Below are 24,943 nucleotides of genomic sequence, written 5' to 3'. Positions count from 1 at the left end.
ACCCCCTTCCACCAAGCCACGCCCACAGAACCCGGTAGGAAAACTTTTTAAATTTCTTTCTCCCGCGGCTCCGCCCACCCGCCCCATTCCCCGGATTCCTACTGCTCACCTTTCTCCTGCAGCTGGCTGTCAGGGAAGGCAAGTGCCCGAAAGGTACTGGAGTCGCTCACTCTCCTTCTTGAATGAGCCACTCTGGTCCATGTGCCAGCTGTGCAAGCGCACATCGTTTATTTAATTCAGCGGCAGGTTGGATGTCATTCAAGAAGGAGAGTGAGCGACTCCGGTACCTTTCGGGCGCTTGCCTTCCCTGACAGCCAGCCGCGGGAGAAAGGTGAGCAGTAGGAGTCCGGGAATGGTGCATTCCCCGAGTCCGGGGAATGGGGCGGGTGGGCGGAGCCTCCAGCTGTCATTGCTACCGGTTCTCCGAACCACTGGCCATCATCGCTACCTACTCGCCCGAGCCGGTCCGAACCGGGAGCATTTCACCCCTGGAAGAAACCATTCCCAACCCATTCCTACCTTTCATATATAAACTGGCAGCCCTTTTTCATATACAGTTACATAGTTCATGAGAAAATGCTAACTGTAGAAAACTGCCACCTTTTCTTTGCAAAGTCTATGAAACACTGTTTTTTTTTTAAAAAAAAAACCAACTTCGTAATCAATGTCTTTATCTGTGTGATTCCTTTCATTTGTATAACGTGGGTTTTTCTGTCTTGTAGGAAAACCCTGCCATGGCAGTTGCAATCAAAACGTGTAAAAACTGTACCTCGGACAGCATAAGAGAGAAATTCTTGCAAGAAGCCTGTAAGTTATAAAAAAATGTTCTTTTTTCCCCCCAAGCTTTGGTAGATTTAGGGTGAACGTGCGAGGAGTTCTTTGTGCAAAGGCTGGAAACAAACACCACGACTTAGCTGAAAACTGTACACTGCATCGTAGCACCCGCCATCCCCAACCATTGGCTCTTGCCCTCTTAAGCAAAGTTCTCAGAGTGGCATCTAGTCCTCGTTTCCCCCTCCAGAAGTGCTTGTACTTAGAGGGGATTATGCGCTGCCTCGGTGGGGGTTTCTCCTTTTATAAACACAGCTGCAGAATAAAGCTTCTGCAAAGCTCCCAGCTCTTTTTCACAAGCACTGTGACTACTGAGTTGCAAAGCCAAGCTGGCTTCAGGCAGGGATCAAACCAAGGTGGACTGTTTCCTGTGGCTTATGGTCTTGGCAGTTGACCGTTGGCTCGCTTGCCTGCTGTTTGTCCTGGCCCAAATTTTGCTCCCCCACTTCCACGGCTGCTTGTATCTCTTCCTCTTCTCCCACTTACCCATACGCACTCTGGCTTGATCTTCCTTTTTCCAGGCACGGGTGAAGTAAGGTGTGCTAACCAGGCTGCCTATGGATGTTGGCATGTGTTTGAAAAAGCCAGGATGTGGCTCACCTGGCCACTGGGGGCGCTGTTACACCAGTCCAATAGCTGGGGAATTTGGGGAGTTGAAGTCCAATCATCATAGAGTTGCAGAGTTTGAGCAACAGTGCATTAGAGCAGGGGTCACCAACCTTGGCAACTTTAAGCCTGGTGGACTTCAACTCCCAGAATTCCCCAGCCAGCAAAGCAAAGCTGGCTGTGGAATTCTGGGGGTTGAAGTCCGCCAGGCTTAAAGTTGCCAAGGATGGAGACCCCTGCACTAGAGATTATTCTGTTCCATCAAGCTTTGGGAGGTTGTGTGGATGCACAGGGTTGTCCTCATTAGATTTTATAGACCTTCATTATAAATAAGAGTTTATAATAAAATATACATATTTTTGGATTTATTTGGATGGCTTTTGCTGAGATGCTTTTGTTAGGGTTTTGCATTTATCCTTTTTTTCCCTTTTTGCTAGTGTGATCTCCCCAGAGAATGGGAAGATAAACACATGAGTGCCTAAAATTAAGCAAACAGTCAGACAGGTTTGCATTTCTGTCCTTGGATAAAAAGTCTCTCAGTTGAAAAATACGGGCTGAGATTCGATTCATAAATCCAGATTTGTAATACTCTGTCCAAACTGAAGAACGACGCACGTTGTTTAGAACGGGGATCAAATCACGAGCAGCCAAGATAAATCTGCTACTCTAATAATGCATGTTTTTTTTTTAGAATGTTTGGCTACGGAGTTGCTATCTCTTCCACAGCACAAGCAAACCAATTTCCATTTCATTTGGTGCGAGCTTTTTAACTCCTGTGCTCTTGAGACAGATAATAAAGCAATTATACTCCTCGTCAATAAGGCTTGATGCCAGCCAAAGAAGTAAATGAGATTTTCTTGTGGACATCATATTCATGTCAGGGTTGTACTCCATCACAACTCAGTGCATCTGTCTGAGTAGTGTTCCATTTGTCTTCTTTCTGCTCTAATGAAGAAATGCCCAAATGAAGCGGAGACATTGTGAATCAATAAGATTTTTTTTTTTAATAAGGCGGGTTGGAAGCTTTGAACCATAGTTAGTGATAATTGTCGCCAATTTATATTTTGCAAGCCATCTGTTCTTGAACTGAATCAATTTAGGTGGATCGAAAGATATTAAATTGTTGTCACACTTTAGTGGCTCCCTCAGAAGGAAAATTCTCGGCCTTTACCTTTTCAGCATGGTTGTGAAATCAAAAGTTTGTGTTATGCTTCTGCACCTCTCTTCCAGTGTCTACCTCTAACCCGTTTTAGTGTTATTTTTGTGCTTCGGATACTGAAATCGTGGCTAAATATGCTTTCGTTTCAAGAGCTGGTGTAAAAGTAATCATGATTAGCATTAGTATATCTGCAAATATAGTAGATATCACATCACAGTAGATATTGGAAATGGAAGAGAAATTAAAATAGATAGCTGAGCTGCAAAACAGACAGTACATGGAACGGTGAGAAGGTTCAGCCACGTAGCCCATTTCCCAGAAAGAATGGTAGTTTACTCTGAAAACAAAATGATTTCCTTCCTAGGAGCCTGAGTGGCGTAGGAGGTTAATGCCTCCTACTAAGGCAGCATTTAACATCCAGCTGCCTGCAATTACTGCGAGTTCAATTCTCACCAGGCTCAAGGTTGACTCAGCCTTCCATCCTTTCTAAGGTGGGTAAAATGAGGACCCAGTTTGTTGGGGCAATAAGTTGACTTTGTATAAATATACAAAAGTATGAAGGCTATTGCTTAACGCATTGTAAGCTGCCCTGAGTCTCCGGAGAAGGGCGGCATATAAAAATAAATAAATAAAAATAAAATAAATAAATAAATAAATAAACCCTTTACAGAGAGTCCTCAGTTTATGGCCAGTCAGTTAGAAACTGTTTGAAATTATGACCGATCTGCTGTCACCCAGGACACATTAGCAGCTGCTTGTACCTTCCTGTGCTCCTTTGATAGTATTTTACATTAGTTTTACTAAAAATTGACATTTCTGCTTTTCGGCAGCAAACCGCGCCCGTAGTAAGCCATCGATTCACTTAATGACCACCACCAAAAAAAAATCAGGTTGTTCATGTGACCGACCCACTTTACGCCTGTCATAAAACCATAGGGCTGGAAGGGATCTCAGAGGTCTTCTAGTCCAAACCTGCTCAAGCAGGAGACTCATATACCATCCCAGTTAAATGGTTCTCCAGTCACAACTTAACAAGTTGATTAACGGTCGTAAATCGAGGACTGTCTGTAGGTGGGAAACGTGTTTGAGGAAGCATTTCTAGCTAACCTAAGTTAGAGCTCTTGGGGGCACAATGTTTAGAATACAATATTGCAGGCTAACTCGACCCACAGCCAGGAGTTTGGCCATGGCTGGTTCAGCCTTCCATCCTTCAGAGGTCGGTAAAATGAGGATCCAGATTGTTGGGGGCAGTGGTGAAATCCAAATTTTTTTACTACCGGTTTTGTGGGCGTGGCTTGGTGGGCATGGTGTGGCCTGGTGGGCATGGCTTGGTGGGCGTGGCTTGGTGGGCGTGGCAGGGGAAGGATACTGCAAAATCCCCATTCCGTCCCCACTCCTGGGGGAAGAATACTGCAAAATCTCCATTCCCACCCCACTCTGGGGCCAGCCAGAGGTGGCGTTTGCTGGTTCTCCGAACTACTCAAAATTTCCGCTACCGGTTCTCCAGAACCTGTCAGAACCTGCTGGATATCACCCCTGGTTGGGGGCAATAGGCTGACTCTGTAAACTGCTCTGAGAAGGCTGTGAAGCACTGTGAAGCGGTATATAAATCTAAGTGCTAGTGCCAGTGCTATGGATGAAGAGAGCTTGACTTCCTCAGTCCTGGACAGTCTCTGTGTGATCTAAGACAGGGGTCTCCAACCTCGGCAACTTTAAGACTTGTGGACTTCAATTCCCAGAGTTCTGGGAGTTGAAGTCCACAAGTCTTAAAGTTGCAAAGGTTGGAGACCCTTGATCTACCCTGTTTCCCTCAAAATAAGACATCCCCTGATAATAAACCCAATCTGGCTTTTGAGCGCATGGCAATAAGGCCAAGCACTTATTTCAGGGTTCAGAAAAATATAAGACAGAGTCTTATTTTCGGGGAAACACGGTAAGAGAAAGGGTGTCATTCAATCAAGCCATCAAATGTTGGCTCCTCAATCACTGTTTTTAATAGCAGAGGAGCCCCGGCCTCAATTCTGTGAAGTGGCATGTAAGTCTTAAGTGCTAGTGCAGTGTTTCTCAACCTTGGAAGCTTGAAGATGGGTGGACTTCAACTCCCAGAATCCCCCAGCCAGCGCTGCTGGCTGGGGGATTCTGGGAGTTGAAGTCCACCCATCTTCAAGCTACCAAGGTTGAGAAACACTGTGCTAGTGCTAGTAAGTTTAGAATCTTGTTTTTCAACCCCTTGCTACAAAAAGAACCCTTTCCCCCCTGTTTTCAGATTGCCCGTCACCCAGCATGCCTCTGTTTAACGAGAACTTTTGCTTTCCCCATTGCAGTAACGATGCGTCAGTTTGATCACCCACACATTGTGAAGCTGATTGGCGTCATTACGGAAAATCCCGTCTGGATCATTATGGAGCTCTGTACCCAGGGAGAGGTGAGAAGAATCCCTCAAGATGCGTCCGTCCTCGGGGGTTCGATAAAGACTTTGGGGGACGTGGAAGGATTGTGTGGACGTCTTTCTTGAAAGGAAGAAAGAGTCATCAGCCTTTGGCAATGGAAGAATCGTAGTTTCGAATTGAGCCCTGGGGGGTGGGAGAAGAGAATTGTGGAATTGGAAGAGGAGAGCCTTGGTAGTACAGGGGTTTAAGGCACCCTGTTATTAAGCTTATTAAGACCAGCTGCCTGCAATTACTGCAGGGTTCGAATCTCGCCAAGGCTCAAGGTTGACTCAGCCTTCCATCCTTTCTAAGGTAGGTGAAATGAGGACCCAGTTTTGGGGGCAATAAGCTGACTTTGTATAAAATATACAAAAGTATGAAAGCTATTGCTTAACGCACTGTAAGTCACCCTGAGTCTCCGGAGAAGGGTGGCATATAAATCAAATTAAAAAAAAAAAAAAAACCAAAAAAAACCTGTTCTTCTCAGTGTGGAATTGAGTGAGAGCTCTCTGCTTTTCCACTGGGAAGAAGAGAGCGGAAAAGGATCGTAAATAAAAATCTTCGTGCACCGTACATGTAGTCCTTGACTTACAATAGTGGCCATTCTAAGTGACAGCAGCACTGAAAAACGTGACCTATGACCATTTTTCACACTTACGACCGTTGCAGCATCCTAAAGGAGTCATAATTGGCCACCCCTGGTTTAGAGTATGACGGTCCGAGCTTTTGTAAAACATGTACGTTTTGATTGGAAGGAAAGTCATTTAATTAACCCAAGCCGGGCTGAGTTAAAAATCTTTTAATTGGGGAATTTTATGGGTAAGGGGTTTTAAATTGGGGAAGCCAAAGATAAATTTAATTTCGTTTAAATGTATTTTAAATATTTGTATTGTGTGTTATTAATTTTGGCTGTTCACCGCCCTGAGTCCTTCGGGAGAGGGGGCGGTATAAAAATTTAAAAAATAAAAATAAATAAAATAAATAATAATTCTAAAGATCAACAGCCCAATTTGAATATTGTCATCGCTTTCCTTTTAATAGTTGAGCAACCCAACGATTGAGGCCAGAGTGATGGCCACTGCCAGGACTGCTTGCAGAAGCCCAGTGACTCTTTAGAAATCACAGTTTCTCTGCAACAGCCCAGTGAGAATTGAGCATGCTCAGTAGCCATGAAAAGGAAGACAGTGGAATGGAGAAGAGAGAGAGAGAGAGACGAGGCAGTTGGGATTCTTTACGCTGCAACATGTTGAATCGAGATCCTTTATTTTATTTATTTATTTATTTATTAGTTTGTCAAACATGTACAAGATAGCAGGTATGAATATGAACATGGACATGAACGAAGGAAATGAATACAATAAACAGGGGCAGTAGGACAGAGACGGTAGGCAAGCTGGTGCGCTTATGCACGCCTCCTTTACGGACCCCTTAGGAACGGAGTGAGGTCCATGGTAGACAGTTTGAGGTTGAAGCTGTGAGCGTTTGAGGCTGTAACAACGGAGTCAGATAGTGCATTCCAGGCGTTGACCACTCTGTTGCTGAAGTCGTATTTTCTGGAATCGAGTTTGGAGCGGTCTACCTTGAGTATGTATCGATCGTTTGCCCTTGTATTATTGTGGTTGAAGCTGAAGAAGTCATTGACAGGCAAGACGTTGTAGCAGGCAATTTTTTTTTTTTTAATTTGATTTATATGCCGCCCTTCTCCGGAGACTCAGGGCGGCTTACAATGCTCTAAGCAATAGCCTTCATCCTTTTGTATATTTGTATACAAAGTCAGTTTATTGCCCCCACAAACTGGGTCCTCATTTCACCTACCTTAGAAAGGATGGAAGGCTGAGTCAACCTTGAGCCTGGTGAGATTCGAACCTGCAGTAATTGCAGGCAGCTGGTCTTAATAACAGGGTGCTTTAAACCACTGTACTACCAAGGCTCCTTGTGTACTATGTACACAAGTTACTAATTACTATACTAATTTTGTGTACTATGCTTAGATCGGAGTGCAGGCGGCGCAGTTCCAGATTGTCCAAGCCCAAAATTTCAAGCCTTTGCGCTGCAACATTCTGCTGCTGGATTCCTTTTCGCTTAGTCTGACTTTCCCCTCTCTCTCCTTTATCCTGTAGCTGAGATCGTTTCTGCAAGTCAGAAAATACAGCTTGGATCTGGCGTCCTTGATACTTTATGCTTACCAACTTAGCACAGCACTGGCCTACTTAGAGAGCAAACGGTTTGTACATAGGTAAGATCATCACCTCCCTGCAAAATACTATCCTCTAAAAATTGTATACATCGCTGCCTGGTTTAACAGCCACGTTGGGTTCGGTTTTCTTATCCCGAACTCCCTTTTCCATTATTCCACGTGTTGATAAAATTTGCATAGCTGCCCATCTCACCAAAAGCGATTTCCTTTATGTTGATTTAATGAACAAGGGAGAGCAGTAATTTTAACATCTTAGAATCCACTTATTTTCATCCTTGATTTGTCAGTCTCTTTGTGAGCATTAACTGTTCCGAATCCAGCAGCATGTGAGAGACTCAGCAAAGGGTGACATCTGCTGGGCAGCCTCTTCCAGTGTTTGTTAAAATAGTAGCAGCAATTTCCAATTTCCATTTTGAAATCACTTGCCACCTCCAAAGCATGAGATACAGTGGTGGGTTGCTACCGGTTTGCCCCAGTTTGGGCGAACTGGTAGTAGTGGCGGCAGGAGGCTCCGCCCATCCGCCCGGATGTCCTCAAATGCGCTCTGTGCATGCGCAGAAACTTCTGCACATGTGCAGAAGTGATACGTGCGCAAGCGAATCAGTAGCAAAGGTAAGTGAAACCCACCACTGATGAGATAGCAATAAGAGTTTCCCTGAAAACTGTTTAACCAGTGAATGGACTGCTAACATTTTCATGGTAATTAAAATGGAAAGCAATCGGAGGAATACTTGACATCTTTAAGAGTAAGGAAAATACTCTATTAAACATGGAGGTCAAACACACAGTATAAAACTTGGAGTTCATGCATACTCGTAAAAGTTTCAAGGTGGTTTTGGATGCAGTATCTTCTAATCCTTGCAATGTCCTTGTACAGTAAGGTAAAGGTAAAGGTTTCCCTCGCATGTATGTGCTCGTTGTTCCCGACTCTAGGGGTCGGTGATCATCTCTGTTTCAAAGCTGAAGAGCCAGTGCTCTCAAAAGACGTCTCCATGGTCATGTGGCCGGCATGACTCAACGCCAAAGGCGCACGGAACGCTGTTGCCTTCCCAACAAAGGTGGATCCTATTTTTCTACTTGCATTTTTTACGTGCTTTCGAACTGCTAGGTTGGCAGAAGCTGAGGCAAGTAACGGGAACTCACCCCGTTACGCGGCGCTAGGGATTCAAACCGCTGAACTGCCGACCTTTCGATCGACAAGCTCAGTGTCTTAGCCACTGAGCCACCGCATCCCCCCCTTGTACAGTAGATTATTTTTTTTAATAAGAACCTGACATAATACTAAGGCAAAGATGCAATCAAGATTCAGAACTCAGATTCAGATTAGGTTCTGCCAGGTTTTTAACTAAAGGGGTCAAGGAACCATAAATTAGTCTTGTTTTTCTAAACACAAAATCCTGGATTTTTTTCCCCTTGGTTTAGTTGGAGATGTCTTAGTAAGTGCTAAACTGTGTAAAATTTGGTTGCCCTTATATTCAGCTACAACTATCTAATCCAGCTAGATTTTCATACTATATGTAACGTGATATATTGTGCCTTTTTGTTGGAAGAGAGCAGGAATGTGATAGATGTTTGATATGAAAATAATCCGATTAAACGTGCTCCAGATGCGCTCAGGTGCTGATGCCTTAAACGGGAAGGATTAACGTTTTATGTCTTCCACCAGGGATATTGCTGCTAGAAATGTGCTGGTGTCCTCTACAGACTGTGTGAAACTGGGTGATTTTGGTTTGTCTCGGTATATGGAAGATAGCACTTATTATAAAGGTAAGTAAGGGATGTGTCCACACAATCACCGTCTACAGCCTCTGTTGAGTAAAAAGTCTATCCTGTCCTAGACTTACCATAGGACATTGGCCAGCAGTCCAGAATTAAAAACCAGTATAGTCAAAGTCCATTTAAGTATTTTATTTTTAAAAGGTCAGTAATTGTGTTCTCAGGTCTAGTTCAAATTTGGCATCAAGTAACCAAGTGAGGCTGCCACAGAAATGCTGAGATCGAAGTCCAGGATTGTAGGGTTAGAGCAGGGGTCTCCAACCATGGTAAAGCTGGCTGGGGAATTCTGGGAGTTGAAGTCCACCAGGCTTAAAGTTGCCAAGGTTGGAGACCCCTGGGTTAGAGGCATTAGAAAATAGCTTATGAAGATCTCACTGGTGGTTGGATCCTGGCACCACTAGATCAATGCTCCAAAGATTCTTCTTCCTCCTTGACAGAGGACTTGTATCAGGGGTGAAATCCAGCAGGTTCTGGAGAACCGGTAGCGGAAATTTTGAGTAGTTTGGAGAACCAGCAAATACCACCTCTGGCTGGTCCCAGAGTGGGATGGGAATGGAGATTTTGCAGTATCCTTCCCCTGCCACGCCCACCAAGCCATGCCCACCAAGCCACACCCACAGAACCGGTAGTAAAAAATTTGGATTTCACCACTGACTTGTATAAAGGAGCCATGGCAAAGAATTGATCTGTTTTTTCTAAATTTATTATCAAATTGATTCTATTCTGTTGAACAAGGAGAACTGGAAACCATGCAAGTGTTCTCCATGTGCAGTATTATATATCTGTAAAATATGCTATTTTACAGGTAGTCCTAAACTTATGACTGCAATGGAGCCTGCCCATAACGGTCGCAAGTTGTGAAGGTAGTTAAGCGAGGCGCCCATTGATTGCCTTGCTTAACAACCTCCATCCCTGCTCTCCCTGATGTGTCGTTAAGCAGAGTATGGGGGTGCCTCAGAGATAGCACAGACATAGGCCCACCTACCCCAGACCTCCCATTGCCTCCCCTACCCCACTGAGGCACCCCATGCTCTGCTTTCTACCCCTTGAGGTCCCTGCAGGCCACTGATTTTATAGTCTTGATTACATTCGATAAAAATTGGGGCATGTATTGAATTAGGCATATCGTATTTGGTGTGTAAACATCTGGATGACAGCTAGATGGTATTTGATAGATCCTGAACACTGTTAAGTCTTTACTGCCATCTTGTGGTCATTCATATTTTTGCAGCCCAACTATGGAACGACTTTGTGAAAATTGTGCTGCTTTCTGTGCAACACTTTGTGGCTAGGTCATCTTTGATTCAGGTCATCTTTATTCACTTAATGTTCAAATGTCCAAGAGATACGACAGTATATGGTGAAGGCGAGGGTGAACCCTACACAGCTCATTTATAAGAAACAGTAGCATAGAGTGTATTTCACTGTTATGCCTTCCTGCTTTTCAGCAATGATGGGGCCCAAAATTCATTTTGATTGCTCTATGGCAGGGGTCAGCAACCTGTGGCTCTGGAGCCGCATGTGGCTCTTTCACCCCTCTGCTGCGACTCCCTGTCACTCAAAATATGTGTCACAACCGCCAATGTGCGACACCCACCGACACACGATTTATTGAGCTTTTCAACCCCCGGTAGGCCAACCATGGATAAATCCAAGAAAAGAAAAGTTTCAGAAGAAAATAGAACATTTAATTCAACTACATATGCTAGTTTTGTGGCCGCTCAAGAAATAGTCAGGCACGGGAAGGGTTTTGTGGCTCCTGGTGTTTTCTTTTCTGTGGGAAACGGGTCCAAATGGCTCTTTGAGTGTTTAAGGTTGCAGACCCCTGCTCTATGGTATATTCAACAATAACAACCCAACGACCCAAGTTGGCGAAAAATTCACCCAGCGCATTTAGATATGGCAAATATGCATGTGGATATACTCACCAGTGTAAAATATATTGAGTGGAGCAGAGTAATGATGTTTAAGATGTCCTGAATACATTTCATTTGTGCGCTTTAGCTTCAAAAGGCAAATTGCCCATCAAGTGGATGGCCCCAGAATCCATCAACTTCCGACGTTTTACCTCAGCCAGTGATGTCTGGATGTTTGGTAAGGGAAGATCAGCACGTTTCCTATATCTCTGCTTCCATTTTAAACTGTTTGTTGAATGTGTACAGGTAGTCCTCGACTTACGACCACAGTTGAGCCCAAAATTTATGTTGTGAAGTGAGATGCTTGTTAATTGAGTTTCGGCCCATTTTATGACTTTTCTTGCCGCCGTTGTTAAGTGAATCACTGCAGTTGTTGAGTTAGTAGCACATTTGTTAAGTGAATCTGGCTTCCCCGTTGACTCTGCTCATCAGAAGGCCGCAAAAGGGGATCACATGACCCTAGGATCCTGCGACGGTCATAAATATGAATCAGTTGCCAAGCATCTGAATTTTGATCACGTGACTATGGGGATTCTGCAACGGTGGTAAGTGTGAAAAAGGGCCCTAAGTTATTTTTTTTTCATTGCCATTGGAATTTTGAACGGTCACTAAACGAATTTTTGTAAGTCAAGGACTACCTGTATCACCCTTGCCTGTTATTGCATGGCACTCAAACAAGTGTACAACATGTACATTTACCCAGATGTAATATTGAATTAAGGGACACGGTGGCTCAGTGGCTAAGAGACTGAGCTTGTTGATCAAAAGGTCGGCAGTTCAGCGGTTAGAATCCCTAGTGCCGTGTAATGGGGTGAGCTCCCGTTCCTTGTCCCAGCTTCTGCCAACCTAGCAGTTCGAAAGCACGTGAAAAATGCAAGTAGAAAAATAGGGACCACCTTTGGTGGGAAGGTAACAGCGTTCCGTGCGCCTTTGGCGTTTAGTCATGCCAGCCACATGACCATGGAGACATCTTCGGACAGCCCTGGCGCTTCGGCTTTGAAACAGAGATGAGCACCGCCCCCTAGAATCAGGGACGACTAGCACATATGTGCGAGGGGAACCTTTACCTTTACCTTACTAGTATTGAGTTTGTGCTACTCTACCTTTCATTTTCTATTGACATTCTAGTTGTTCCCTCTTGTTTGTTTTTCTGCACTAGATTGCATTTAGAAGATTTTATTCACGAAATAGATTGTTATACAGTTATGCAGTCTTGGATTTTTTTTCATCCAGCAGTGGTATCCCTATTTACTATACATTGCTTAAATTTATTTCGCCCCCTACTTTTGTCTCTAAATGAACAGTGGGTTAGAGGTATATAAGTAAATATAGGAGAAGGAATGGCAGAACCTGGGGACAGAATTAAAAGAGGGATCAGCCTAGAATCTCTACATAGCCACAAGCGACCAACCTCTCTTCAATTCCATTGACAGTCATCTAATTCCTAGCTAGGTGCTAACCATTAGTTGAGAAGATTCCTGTGAATAGACACCATTAGCAATAAATCAGTTTAGCTGGATTTTCACATGTGGACCTGATTTTTCACACCTGACATTATACAAATTTTATGGTAATTAATATTTAATGAGGATGTAGTTGATTTGTAATAGGAACCTTCTTTATATTTTAAGATCAGTATATAAATCGCATAATAGCATAACCTTTTGGGAGTTGAAATCTACAGATTGTTAAGAGGCCATAGTTGCCCATCTCTGGCTTACAGACAAGATGAAGGCCATCTACATACCTTCAGCTTCATTAGAAAAATGCTCTTAGCATGCATGGAAGCTAGCCAGCCAGTTTAGAGATCCACCCTCCAACCGCTAGCTTTGACTGCCTTAGGCACGACTGCAGGGTACCCCATGATCCTCACTGAAACTGGCCACAGGGGTGCCTGAGACAAGCAGCCAATGACGCATCATCTCACTGAACCCCCTCCTCACCGAAAGTATGCCATAACTCAGACCAGTGGTGGAGAAAGCTGAAATGGCCTTCTCCTACACACCTATGGAGATTCTCAACCATCCAGGTCATGATTTTCCCAAAGGATAGGGTAGGGTAAGGTAGGGTAGGGTAGGGTAGGGTAGGGTAGGGTAGGGTAGGGTAGGGTAGGGTAGACAGACAGACAGAAACAGAAACAGAAATAGAAATAGAATTCTTTATTGGCAAAGGGCCTGGTAGCTCAGCAGACTAAAAGCATTGTGATTAACACCAGCTGTCTGCAATTACTGTAAGTTCGAATCTCACCAGGCTCAAGGTTGACTCAGCCTTCCATCCTTTCTGAGGTAGGTTAAATGAGGACCCGGTTTGTGGGGGCAATAAGCTGACTTTGTATAAATATACAAAAGTATGTAGGCTATTGCTTAACGCACTGTAAGCCGCCCTGAGTCTCCGGAGAAGGGCGACATATAAATCAAATTAAAAAAAAAGTGTGATTGGACACACAAGGAATTTGTCTTCTTTTTTGGAAAAAAGGTGCTTTTTCCAAAAGGAACTGGACATTCTTGGGTTTTTTTTTTTCCTTTGAAAATGTTTCACTTCTCATCTAAGAAGATTAGAACTGAAGAAGCTTCTTGGATGAGAAGCAAAACATTTTCAAAGGAAAAAAATCCAAGTAAGTCCAGTTGCCTTTTGGGAAAAAAAGCACCTTTGGGTCTAGTGCATCGTGTCTTTTTGGCACTGTATGAATTGGTTTGATGGAACCTCTTTTAGTCATTTCCTACAGGTCTAGAAGAGAGAAAGGCAGTAAAAAGCTCTGCTTGCTATGTGTATCTCCTGAATTACAAGGACATTTAGTGTGTTGACATTAGTCGGGGAAAAGGAGGCGGTTTCTCAGTCTAACTATATGGGTAATCCTCAACTTACAACCACAATTGAACCCAAAATTTATGTTGCTAAGCAAGACAGTTATTAAGTGAGTTTTGTCCCACTTTACGACCTTTCTTGCCATTGTTGTTAAGTGAGTCATTGCAGTTGTTAAATCAGTAACATGTTGTTAAGGGACTCTGGCTTCCCCATTGACTTTGCTCCTCAGAAGGTCGCAAAAGGGGATCACATGATCTTGCGGCATTGCAGCCGTCATAAATGCAGGCCAGTTGCCAAGCGTCCACATAAGTATGACAAATGGTCACAAGTCAGTTTTTTCACCGCCCTTGTACCTTGGAACGGTCACTAAACGAACGGTTGTAAGTCAAGGAATACTTGTAGCAAAAGGTGGGGCATAGGGACCTGCTTTGCTCCATTTTAGGTATGGAAATTATTTGTATAGCCAAAAAAAGAGTGTCTAAAACCTTGATTGTTCCCCCATGATGTCTCATCAATTTGCATGGAAGCAAAATTTCCCTTTTTTTTCTTGAGGCCGGTCTTTGGCGGCATCTTTTCCCTGTTAGTTGATACCATAGTACTGTTGTGGCTCAGTTACCTGAGCCTGTGTCATCGGCAGGAGAGGACTCTGAGAGTGAAGGAGAGGAGTTGGCAAGGCCTCCCTCTCCAGGACCCTCCTCTCTGGCAAGGCCTTCGGTGTCCACCGAAGGGCAAGAGATAGGGCCAGGGCCAAGCATGTCCACGCAGCCACAGGTGGACAGTGATGAGGGTAATGAGTCTTGCCCGGATCCACACCAGCGTCGCAGAGATAAGCGCGCGCAACAGAAGAAAAGGCGTGCCCGAGATTAGGCTGAGTCACTGGACCACACCCCACAGGGTATAAAAGGGAGCATGGTGACCAGTCAAGCACTTGTGACGAACAAAGCTGAAAGCTTCCACGCCATTCTGCATTGCCGGACTTTTGTTAGAGACTTTGCTGGATTATCTCTGGACTTGATTGACTCTGTAATTATTGAGCTGTTTCTTTTGATGTACCAGAAGCGGGGAGAAGTTATCTCTCCTCTTCGTAAGTAATAAACTCTTGGCAGGCAGCCACTAGGTTGTTGCCAAGTTCCGTTATCATAAGGAAAAGGATTTTGTCGGCTGGTTTAGTCTTTAGCTCTTGAACGTCTGTTGGTGTGTGTGCGTGTGGGACGGGGACAGAATAAGTACAGGGGTATCAAACTCAAGGCCCGGGGGCTGGATCCGGCCCATGGGGTGCTTAGATCTGGCCTGCGGGGCCGCCCTGGAAATAGCCAAAGACTGGTCCATGGTGCCTCTGCCAGCGAAAACGGAGCTCGGGAGGGCCGACTGCGGCCCTCCTGAGCTCCGTTTTCGCTGGCAGAGGGTTGCAGGAGGCTGTCACAGTGAAAACGGAGCTCGGGAGCCCTTTTTCGCTGGCAGAGCGCTTGGGCCACCACAGGCTCCCCCAACACGAATGACATCAGGTGGCCACGCCCACTGTGGCCACGCCCACCCCGGGCCCCCAAGCTCAAACACAATCCTTATGCAGCCCTCAATGAAATCAAGTTTGACACCCCTGCCATAGTAAATTGTAACATTTATTTTTTTTAAAAATGGGCATGTTCAGGGTTCATTTCTGAGAAGTAGCTTGCCAGCTCGTGTCATTTCTAATAAATCATTGCTTACCCATTCTCAGACAGATAGTCATCAGCTACCTGGAGACGTGAGTAAGAATTCCAGTTTCATGCTCTCAGGACGTAAGCTGGCTGATGCCTTTTTCTGAAGGCAGTGTTCGGTTTCACTTCCACTGCTGGCTTTCGGAAGAGTTTGCTGTTCTTTTTTTTTCGTTTCCCAGGTGTATGCATGTGGGAAATCTTAATGCACGGCATCAAGCCTTTTCAAGGAGTGAAGAACAACGACGTGATTGGCCGGATCGAAAACGGCGAGCGGTTGCCGATGCCGCCCAACTGCCCGCCTACTCTCTACAGCCTCATGACCAAATGTTGGGCTTACGATCCCAGCAGGCGTCCCCGATTTACAGAACTTAAAGCTCAGCTGAAGTAAGAATTCCTTTTCTCTTTGTTCGTATGTAATGCGCTCATTTTTTTCCGTGTGAAAATAATAGTCTTTATATGGGGTGGGGCGCGGTGATGGAGATTTGTTTGGAGCAAGGGATCCGGTAGCGTTTCTTTGCAAACCAGGTTTTCATTAGTCTTGATTGCAATTTGGAATGCCCTCGTTTTAAATTAACGCAATGTACCCCAAGAATAACAAGATTAATTTGTAATTTGATGACATAATTGTTCTGCTTTATATTTTTCTGACAACATGTGAATTTCTGTTCGATTGCTGCCAAACACTTTTCTCGTGAAAGCCTCGTTTCCTTTTCATAGTTCCTTGTTCTCATAGCGACCATGTTGCACTATTGTGTTTTTTTATTGGTTGTAAGCAGAGATGGTCCCAGGGTAGCATTTGGGCTACGGAGACATTGCTTTTCTTGTTGCTTAAACAAAACTTTCCTTAAAATTTTTAACTTTCTTTGTAGAAGCTAGATCGAGGTACCTTCTAAATCAGTTCTGAAGCTAGGACCTTAAATCTTCAGATTTTGTTTATTCTGCTTTTCTGTGACATAGTTGTCTAATCATGTGGTACAATTATTAATAATGGGGATAAGCAGGATAACAATATCAGAAAAGTAATAAAAGCCAAAGCAACCCCCAAATTCCACCCTCCAAATACCAAAGCAGAATTGTACTATAATTTATATTCAAGTTGTCCCTGACTTATCATCACAACTGGGACCAGAATTTCCATTGCTAAGGAAGGCGGTTGTTAAGTGAATCGCACCTGATTTTAATGGTATTTTTGGCCACGATTGTTCAGGACATGGCTGCAGTTCTTAAGTGAATCGCGCAGTCGTTAAGCGAATCTGGCTTCCCCTCCCCCCCCATTGACTTTGCTTGTTAGAAGCCAGCGGTGAAGGTTGTTGCAGATGGTGGTCAGGTGACCCTGGGATGGGCTACGGTGAATACATGCTTGCTGTGAAGCGCTCAAATTCAGATCACATGACTGGAGATGCTGTCTCCACTGTCTTGTAAGTGCAAGAACCAGGCGTAAGTCACTTTTATAACTTTAAACGCTGGCGAAATAAATGGTTGTAAATCAAGGGTGATCTGGATATATGTAAATGGATTAGTGTCTTCTCAAAGGTGCTTCAGAATAATTTGTTTTCTATAATTTTCCAGAAAGGGCGAAGCAACAGGGCTTGGCAATTCCCCCTCCCCCTGTACTTTAGGTGTACTTGTGGATTTACAACTATTCATTTAGCGACCATTCGAAGTTACAATGGCACCTACAAAAGTGACTTATGACCATTTTTCGCACTGAGGACCAGGGATGGGCTTCAAAAATTTTAGCAAGGGGTTCTCTGCCCGGTTGCTGGGTGGGCGTGGCCATGGTGGGCGTGGCCTAGTCTGCCTCCTGCACCATGGCGGGGCTGGGTTTGCCCTCCCCAGACTCCGGAGGCTTTCCTCGAGCTTCCGTGAGGGTGAAAACGGCCTCCCCAGGCTCTGGAGGCCCTCCGAACTTCCGGTAGGCCCATTTTTCGCCCTCCCCGAGCCTCCATGCGCGCCCTGCACTTACCTGCATCCAAAACAGGCCACGTAGGGACTCCTGGGAGGGCCGGGGGAGGGGGGGATTTGGGGGTTCTCCAAACTGCACAGAATCTTAGCTAGAGGTTCTCCCGTACCCCTGCGAACCCCCAGCAGCCCACCCTGCTGAGGACCATTGCAGCATCCCCAGGGTCACGTGATCAAAACCTAGATGCCTGGCAGCTGGTTCATATTTATGACCGTCGCAGTGTCCCAGAGGTCACGTTTTGCCACCACCTGACAAGCAAAGTCAGCGGGGAAGCCAGATTCACTCAACTCACTTAAAGGCTTTGCTTGCTTAGCACTGGAAATCGTTGGGCTCGATTGTGGTCGTAAGTCGAGGACCTCCTGCATTCCATATCTGTGAAGCTGCAACTAAAAAAGCTCCTGTGTCTCAGGTCACCACAATAGTGATGAAAAGAGAGGTGTAATCCTTGAGGTTGATACTTGGGAAGAAATGGACTGCAAGAGGTCACGGAATACTCTGCGTTTCCAGTTGAGCAGAATAAAATAAAATACTGCTGGTTTGGTTTTGTTTTTCACCAGAGGCCCAGAAATGAGTCACATCTCCGATTTCAGCCAGTCTAACTTTAAATAACTTCCATTCACTTTTTATTTCCCCCCCCCTTCTTCTTTTCTCTGAACAAAGAGAAATGCTTTTGGCTTCCCCATCCTTCCATAAAGGCCAAGTCATCCCTTTTTGCCTGAAGCGTTTGAGAATTCCCTTCTGGTGAGGCAACTGTGGGCAGTTGAAGCAAGCGCATTTCAGAGTTTACGTGATGATGTGCCCACAAAAGCAACGTTGCGTTCCACTTCAGAGTTCACTTTTTTGTGTGTTTTCTGTTGTCACCTTTTGGGTGTGATCTCTACGAGAAAGAAGTTCTAACATAAGGATGTGTTGGGTCCAAAGCCGATGATTTCAAGATAGGGAACGAAAAAAATGGAGCAGGGAGCCGTGATGATCTCGGGCAAGGAGCTTCTTCCGTAGATTTGACAAGCTGGAATTCTGGATCCTGGTGTAGGAAGTTAACACCCACCCCTTTCCTGGAAGAATGAAATATTTTAGGAAATATTAAAAAGGCAGAATATTATGTTTCCCTGGTTGAGAAATGGAGAAACATGTTTTAAAGACAAAGCAACTCCCACCTTCCTGCCTCCCCCCCCTTTGTTAATGGGCCAGAGGCAGAAACTCAATCCTTGTCATTGGACCTTCATCTGCAACACAATAGGACCCATCTAGGACAGAAACTCACCACATGGCACCTGGGAAGATTACATCAGCCAGCAAGGCTAGCTAAGTCCCCCACCCCCTGGGAGTCTTGACAACCAATCAGGATATTCTTTCGGGGCCCCAGGAAATTCAAAGCCAGAGAAAGCATAAAACCTGGAGACTCGTTGTATCTCGTCCCCTTTTCTGTTCAGGAACTCAAGCCATGTGATCCTGTCCACCATTAAACATTCTTTCCAAGCAGTCTCCATGTTTCCAGTGTCTTTTTCCCCACTTGGAGCTGAACCCAGAAGGATATTTCTTCCTACACTGGAAAGCCTAGTGTGATGAACCATCATTTTATATATTTCAGTTCTTTTCCTGCCTGGTGGGCACACTTTAGTGCAGGGGTCTCCAACCTTGGCAACTTTTAAGACTTGTGGACTTCAACTCCCAGAGTTCCTCAGCCAGCAAATTGTGCGGAAATGTCTGTGGAGATTCTCAATCGTCCAGGTCCTGGTTGTCCCAAAGGTGCTTGTTCAAAAGGAACTGGACTTTGCTTTTCCTTGAAGAGGTTTCGCTTATCATCCAAGAAGCTTCTTCAGTTCTGTCTTCAGTTCTGACAGTTCTTCAGTCAGAACTGAAGAAGCTTCTTGGAAGAGAAAGCCAAACGTCTTCAAGGAAAAACAAAGTCCAGTTGCCTTTTGAACAAGCACCTTTGGGACATTGTGCAGAAATGTTCGGATTTTAAAGGTCTATAAAATCTAACTTTCCAAAGTGTATTTCTAGTTGCTGTACTGCAGCTCAGCTTAATGGTAAATTGGCTTAAGTACAATATCCACTGGAAAGGATTTCCTTTAGCTTTTATTTATTGATAAATCTTGTATGTTCCACTTTGAAATCTGCCAGGACATTTATAAAAATATAGAGGCAGAGGGCAGGCACAAAAGATTTCTGAAGCTTTTTAACTCTTTTCTCGTGGTGAGTTAGTAGTTTTATTTCCTTTAGTGGTGAAATATGGGTAGCCACTTTTCATGTTAATTTACCTTTTTTACTTAGTAAGTTGGGAATGATTTAGTGATGGCAATGGTGGCGGTGTCTCCATCTCTGGAAGTCTTTAAGAAGGGACCGAAGAGCTACTTCTCATAGATGGTTTAATTCAGGGGTGAAATGCTACCGGTTCGGGGCGGTTCTCCCGAACTGGTAGTGAAAATGCTACTGGTTCACCTGAACCAGTGGTAAAAAAATGCTTTAAAAAGGGGGAAAAAAAAGTTCAGACAATCAGCTGTGCCCCGCGATCTTCTGACCTTTTTTTTTTTTTTACTTTTTAAAGCATTTTTTTTACTACCTAATTTTATTTGGGGGGGAGTCCGTTTTTGCTCCCAGGAGGCTTCCTTGAGGCCTGCTAGGCCAAAATACGGGGGATGGGGGGGCGTGCTGCGAAAGAAAGAAAGAAAGAGAAAGAAAGAAAGAAAGAAAGAAAGAAAGAAAGAAAGAAAGAAAGAAAGAAAGAAAGAAAGAAAAAGAGAGGGAAGGATGGGAGAAGGGAAGGGAGAAAGAAAGGAAAGAGAGAGAGAGGGGAGGGAGGGAGGGAAAAAGGAGAAGAGGAAGGACCACAAACCTGGCACTAGAGGCAGCTTCAGAGGATACCTTGAAAGAGCACAGCAATCCAGGGCTGGAATGGACCTGGAGGTCATCTAGTCCAACCCCCTGCTCCAGCAGGACATCGTTAAAGTGAGTTTCTGTCTCTTGACCCCCCCAGTCACATGATTACATAGCCACACCCACCTAGTCACATGACCCTCCCCCCCACCAAGCCACGCCCACAGAACCGGTAGGAAAAAAATATATATTTCACCATTGGTTTAATTCATTTTCATGCACATTGTTGAGGGTTGGATTCTATTTTTCTTCCGACGCTCAGTGACGAGATGAGTAAACTAAATTTAAGAGGAGCTTTGGAATTTCTTCCATCCATTCTGAACTCCATAACTTTGCCTTATCGCAAGGGTCCGAAAGAGATTGAAAAGCTTTTGTTGACACAGAAGAATTTGCTTAAGGTAACAGTGAAAAAGAACAGAGGTTACCCAGCACAGGGAAATTTCTATTCGAAAATACGATTTTCATTATTTTCAAATCTCTCAACTTCGAGACAATGTCTTGAAGCTGCTTTAAAATTCTGGCAGACTTGCAAGCTGCATGACACGACATGCCCTTTGACTTGCATGCTTTACCGTCCTTACAAATAACATTCCGTTTGGGAAAATATAATTCAGTTTGACTTTCCTAACCTCCTGCGAGTTCTCATTTTTAAAGAAAATGCTTAAGAGTGCATTCAAAACAGACGTCAAAAGGGTAATGGGGAACATCTCTAGATGGTGAGGTGTTCCCGGCTGACGCTTCAAGCGCTCACACAAAAGACCCAGCTTTGATTATTTTTCATCCTTGGTTTGGGACAGTCCACAGTGTCTCACAGTTGCTTCCGTTTCATGCTTTCTTCTTCGTCAGAGCAGAGAGAAAAGCATCTGAGGATTGGCTCCATTTCAGCTGCTTTGGATTTGGAAGTGGGCTTGCCTTAAACAGAGCAGGAAACCTTGTACCATTTCAGACAAATGATTGTCCAATCTCTTCTTTAAAAACTTCCAGTGTTGGAGCATTAACAACTTCTGGAGGCAAGCTGTTCCACTGATTAATTTTTCTCACCATCAGGAAATTTCTCCTTAGTTCTAGGTTGCTTCTCTCCTTGGTCAGTTTCCATCCGTTGCTTCTTGTCCTACCTTCAGAGGCTTTGGAGAATAGTTGCCTCTCCTTCTTCATGGCAGCCCCACAAATATTGGAACACTGCTCTCATACCTTTTAACATTGTAAGCTGCCCATTGTTACCCTGTGGTAAGATGGGTGGCCAATAAATTTAATATTATTTTTTATTATTCATATTTCTGTGCTGCCCGCTCTCCGAGGACTCTGGGTGGCTTAGAACAATCAACAGTATACTAAATAGCATATTGCCCCCAACAATCTGGGTCCTCATTTTATCCACCTCGGAAGGATGGAAGGCTGAGTCAACCTTGAGCCAGTGAGATTTGATCTGCTGATCTGCTGAACTAGCAGTCAGCTGAAGTAGCTGCAGTACAGCACTCTAACCACTGCGCCACCTCGGCTCATACCTCGGCTCAATAATCAAGTAAAAATAAAAATAAAATAAATTATTAATGCCACTCTTCTTGAAGGAAGAGTATCTTGGGGGGGGGTGAGGGAGACTTTGGAGGCCACAGGGCAAGTGGGCCTCCCAGGGCCTCCCCCATCTCTGAGCCGCCCTGTGCTCCACTTAACAACCCACATGTTTGTTTAAAGGCCACATGAGTGAGAGCAGGGAGTAGGGGTTGTTAAGCAAGACTCTCTCACTTAATGGCCATCATGAAGTGACCATAATGGGCAGACTCCATTGTGGTTACATGTTGAGGACTATCTGTGGTAAAAAAAAAAAAAAAAAAACTTTAGTTTTTGAACAAGCAGTGGACTTGCACAGCTTATCTTGTTCCTCTTGTGCCTTAGAGAACCAGACAAAAAGGATGTAAATTCTAAATAGCTTGTAGAAAGTCTTGACTGGCATCCAAAGCGCAGTAGTTGTTCCCGTGCCAGGCTGAGTAGCTTGCAGCTCTGGAGAGGCTAGGGTGGAAATGATCAGACCAGTTTCGAAGTCCTGTGATTACACAGAGCAGGGTTCTGTTATTGCTTAGTAAATCGTGAAAGCTGCAACTCAAGGTTTTCAGGATGGATAATCCAGTTGGCTAATTTGCACGGCAGGAAGAGAGTTGGTAAGTCTCTGAAGTTAAAAAAAAAAAGGATATTTAAGTAGATCCCACCCCACCCCCACCCCACCCCCGGCAAAGCAATTATTGCATTTCTGCTTCTTTAAGGAGAATGTTTCAAAAATGAGGTTATTTGCTATTAGATTTGTGAAAGTCTTCCTTAACTATAAGGAGAGTCAGAAGATTTTTCAGTCATAAAGTAACCTTATTGTCTGTGTTCATTTTTCCCCCCAAAGCAAATATCTTTTTCCCTTGCTCTGTTGGAGCTTTTTCAATCAAAAAGAATGAGAGACACATTCATTCATCCCTACAGATTTTCTTTCTTCTTTGGGAATCGCTCATAACTTTCTAAAAATACCTTTCATTGGTATGCGTGTTAGTGTTTAAAAGTCTTACGTTTCAATGCCGAGTTGCTAATTTTGCAAAGGCATGCAATTCCCCCCACCCACCCACCCTCATCTCCCATTCCTCCAGAATAGCCTTATAAAAGTCTAACCGTTTCTGTTGCTGCCTGAAAAAAGAGAAGACATATTTGTCTACCGCATTCCTTCCTTGTCTGCAGTCTGGAACCCCTGATTTGGGGAATGCACTTGGACGAGACTGGAGGACCACATTTATTATATTCCCGAGACATAATGTCATTTATCTTCAGCTCGCTGCTTATTTCCCCTTTAGTACGATCCTGGAGGAGGAGAAGCTGCAGCAGGAAGAACGAATAAGGATGGAATCAAGGCGACAAGTCACCGTGTCCTGGGATTCCGGAGGGTCCGATGAAGCTCCTCCCAAGGTAGTATGGAGTGAAGATCAGTTTTTATCCCATATCCTTTATCCCCCAAGAGTGTTAAGCGCTTCGTTTTGCTCGGTTGTAAATTCACGGGATCAGCAGTGCTGAGTCCACATACAGACCGAGGTTCCCTTTTGTTAAAAATTCAAGCAACATTTTATTTTTGTGGTAAACTTAATAACTACTAATAGAAAAGAATATTTTGCAACTCAGGGTTGATCTTAGTGCGCACTGAGCATGGCTGTTTTCATGAAATAAAAACTGCAAGAAAACAACCAAGCTCAGAGAGCACCAAGGACCCCTCAATAACTACTGCCCAGCTAAGTTTGATAAAGTAGAAACAAACAACCAATAACAAATGAGGATCAATATCTTTAATGATTTGTTAACTTGGAGGAAAGAGTCTTTCTGGCATGGTTTTTATTTGTTGTTGCAAGGAGGTATAGTTCTACTTGGGAAAAAAAAATAATGCAGCGATTATTTCTGATAGCCGTGTAGTTTTTTGTGATGTTGAAGCAGGTTGCTAATTATTCTTCTCTACATTCAACAATTTGTCCTGCCTGGAGGGAATCCAATCTTTAGATTCTTTTGCCTTAGGTAAAACATTTGCTTTTGGGTCTGATTTGTCATCTCATAAATGACCGATTAGAGAGAATCCTTGACATCCATAAACTTATATTGATGACATCCCAGAGAAATCTTTCAAAATTAGTTTCTTCCATTCTACTCTGTGCTGGGAGAAATCCTTATTCTGTGAATCATGAGATTGTTTGCTGAAGTTTTGTTTACATCTGTTTTGGTTTTTGTCTTTTGAGAGGTTGAAGCCCTTGGCGTCGTTGCTCATGGCTCACTTGTGTTGCGTTTCATATCTTGACGTGTGTTTGTGTAGCCACTTTTTAACTTGGGTCTTAAGAAACGGTGTGTCATAAGTTTGCCAGGCAAATAGGAGTCCGTGTGGAATCACAGGAATTCATTTCTCATTCTATACATAATAGAGCAGGCGAGATAAAATCCAGAGCAGAGGTGGAACAGGATAGGATAAGACGGGGTAAGAACTGGGAGGAGAGGATGCAAGACTGATAGCATGGGAATGGGGGTACAAGCAAGTCAAAGATAGCTTGCTCACTGACAGAAAATTTTTCAGTTGGAATGCCAGGTTTCCCTGAGTCTGCTTGACACTTGGAAAAGATTTTTCCTACTTTGAATACCATGTATTCCTTTCTGTACATTAATTTTTGAAATATTTATATCCCCATTCTGCATATGTATGTTAATTATATTTTTTTACAATGTTTACAATATATTTACAGGGATAGTTTTATTTCAGATAACTTGTCAAATGCATGACAAGGAGGGTCTCGTGTCTGCAAGGGCCCAGTAAAAAGAATCACACAAAAACCGTAGATAGGATATTGAGTTCCACCATCATTCCATTCTAAACTAGGTCCCTGATTTCCACAAGGGTTGACTTGAGAAATAAAGGCTTGTTATGGATGAAGAATAGGCTTTGGTTGAGAGCCATTGAAAAATTGCGAAGTGTAGGAGACGTGTGTTAAGTGTTGGACTGGCCACCTTCTCTAAAATCTACCTTTTGAATGCTTCTGTTTGACCTCAGCAGAAGTGGTCCATATTATCATCATCCTGCATGTTTCATGCACAGTCATGCTTGGACCAGAATACAGAATAATGAAATTGGATGGGAACTTGTCCGAAGCCTTCCCAAACAGGAGACCCTATACCCGTGATGGCG

General features: G+C 44.0%; 1 protein-coding gene and 1 long non-coding RNA gene across 37 annotated transcripts in view; one reads left to right on the top strand and one right to left on the bottom strand.

Moving 5' to 3' along the window:
* The window catches only part of PTK2 (protein tyrosine kinase 2), a 239,852-nt gene that overhangs the window by 162,182 nt on the left and 52,727 nt on the right, over positions 1–24,943 (top strand). For all 36 annotated transcript variants that reach the window (XM_087890946.1, XM_087890944.1, XM_087890943.1 and 33 more), the window contains 7 exons: positions 723–807; positions 4,921–5,021; positions 7,146–7,261; positions 8,889–8,989; positions 11,003–11,092; positions 15,596–15,800; positions 23,085–23,196. In XM_087890946.1, the coding sequence (XP_087747072.1) occupies positions 723–807; positions 4,921–5,021; positions 7,146–7,261; positions 8,889–8,989; positions 11,003–11,092; positions 15,596–15,800; positions 23,085–23,196 (810 nt within the window). The remainder of the gene's footprint in view (positions 1–722; positions 808–4,920; positions 5,022–7,145; positions 7,262–8,888; positions 8,990–11,002; positions 11,093–15,595; positions 15,801–23,084; positions 23,197–24,943) is intronic.
* LOC148114982 (uncharacterized) lies at positions 15,321–23,146 on the bottom strand. Its single transcript, XR_015733461.1, has 2 exons — positions 22,906–23,146; positions 15,321–18,434 (listed from the first exon to the last, which is right to left on the bottom strand). It is a non-coding gene; the product is annotated as an uncharacterized LOC148114982 (long non-coding RNA).

The sequence above is a fragment of the Pantherophis guttatus genome, chromosome 3, assembly GCF_059756535.1.
Source record: "Pantherophis guttatus breed Tessera chromosome 3, ASM5975653v1, whole genome shotgun sequence".
NCBI classification, from domain to species: Eukaryota; Metazoa; Chordata; class Lepidosauria; order Squamata; family Colubridae; genus Pantherophis; species Pantherophis guttatus.
The sequence above is the reverse complement of the archived record's forward strand: the minus strand, read 5'-3'. Positions and strand labels throughout refer to the sequence as shown.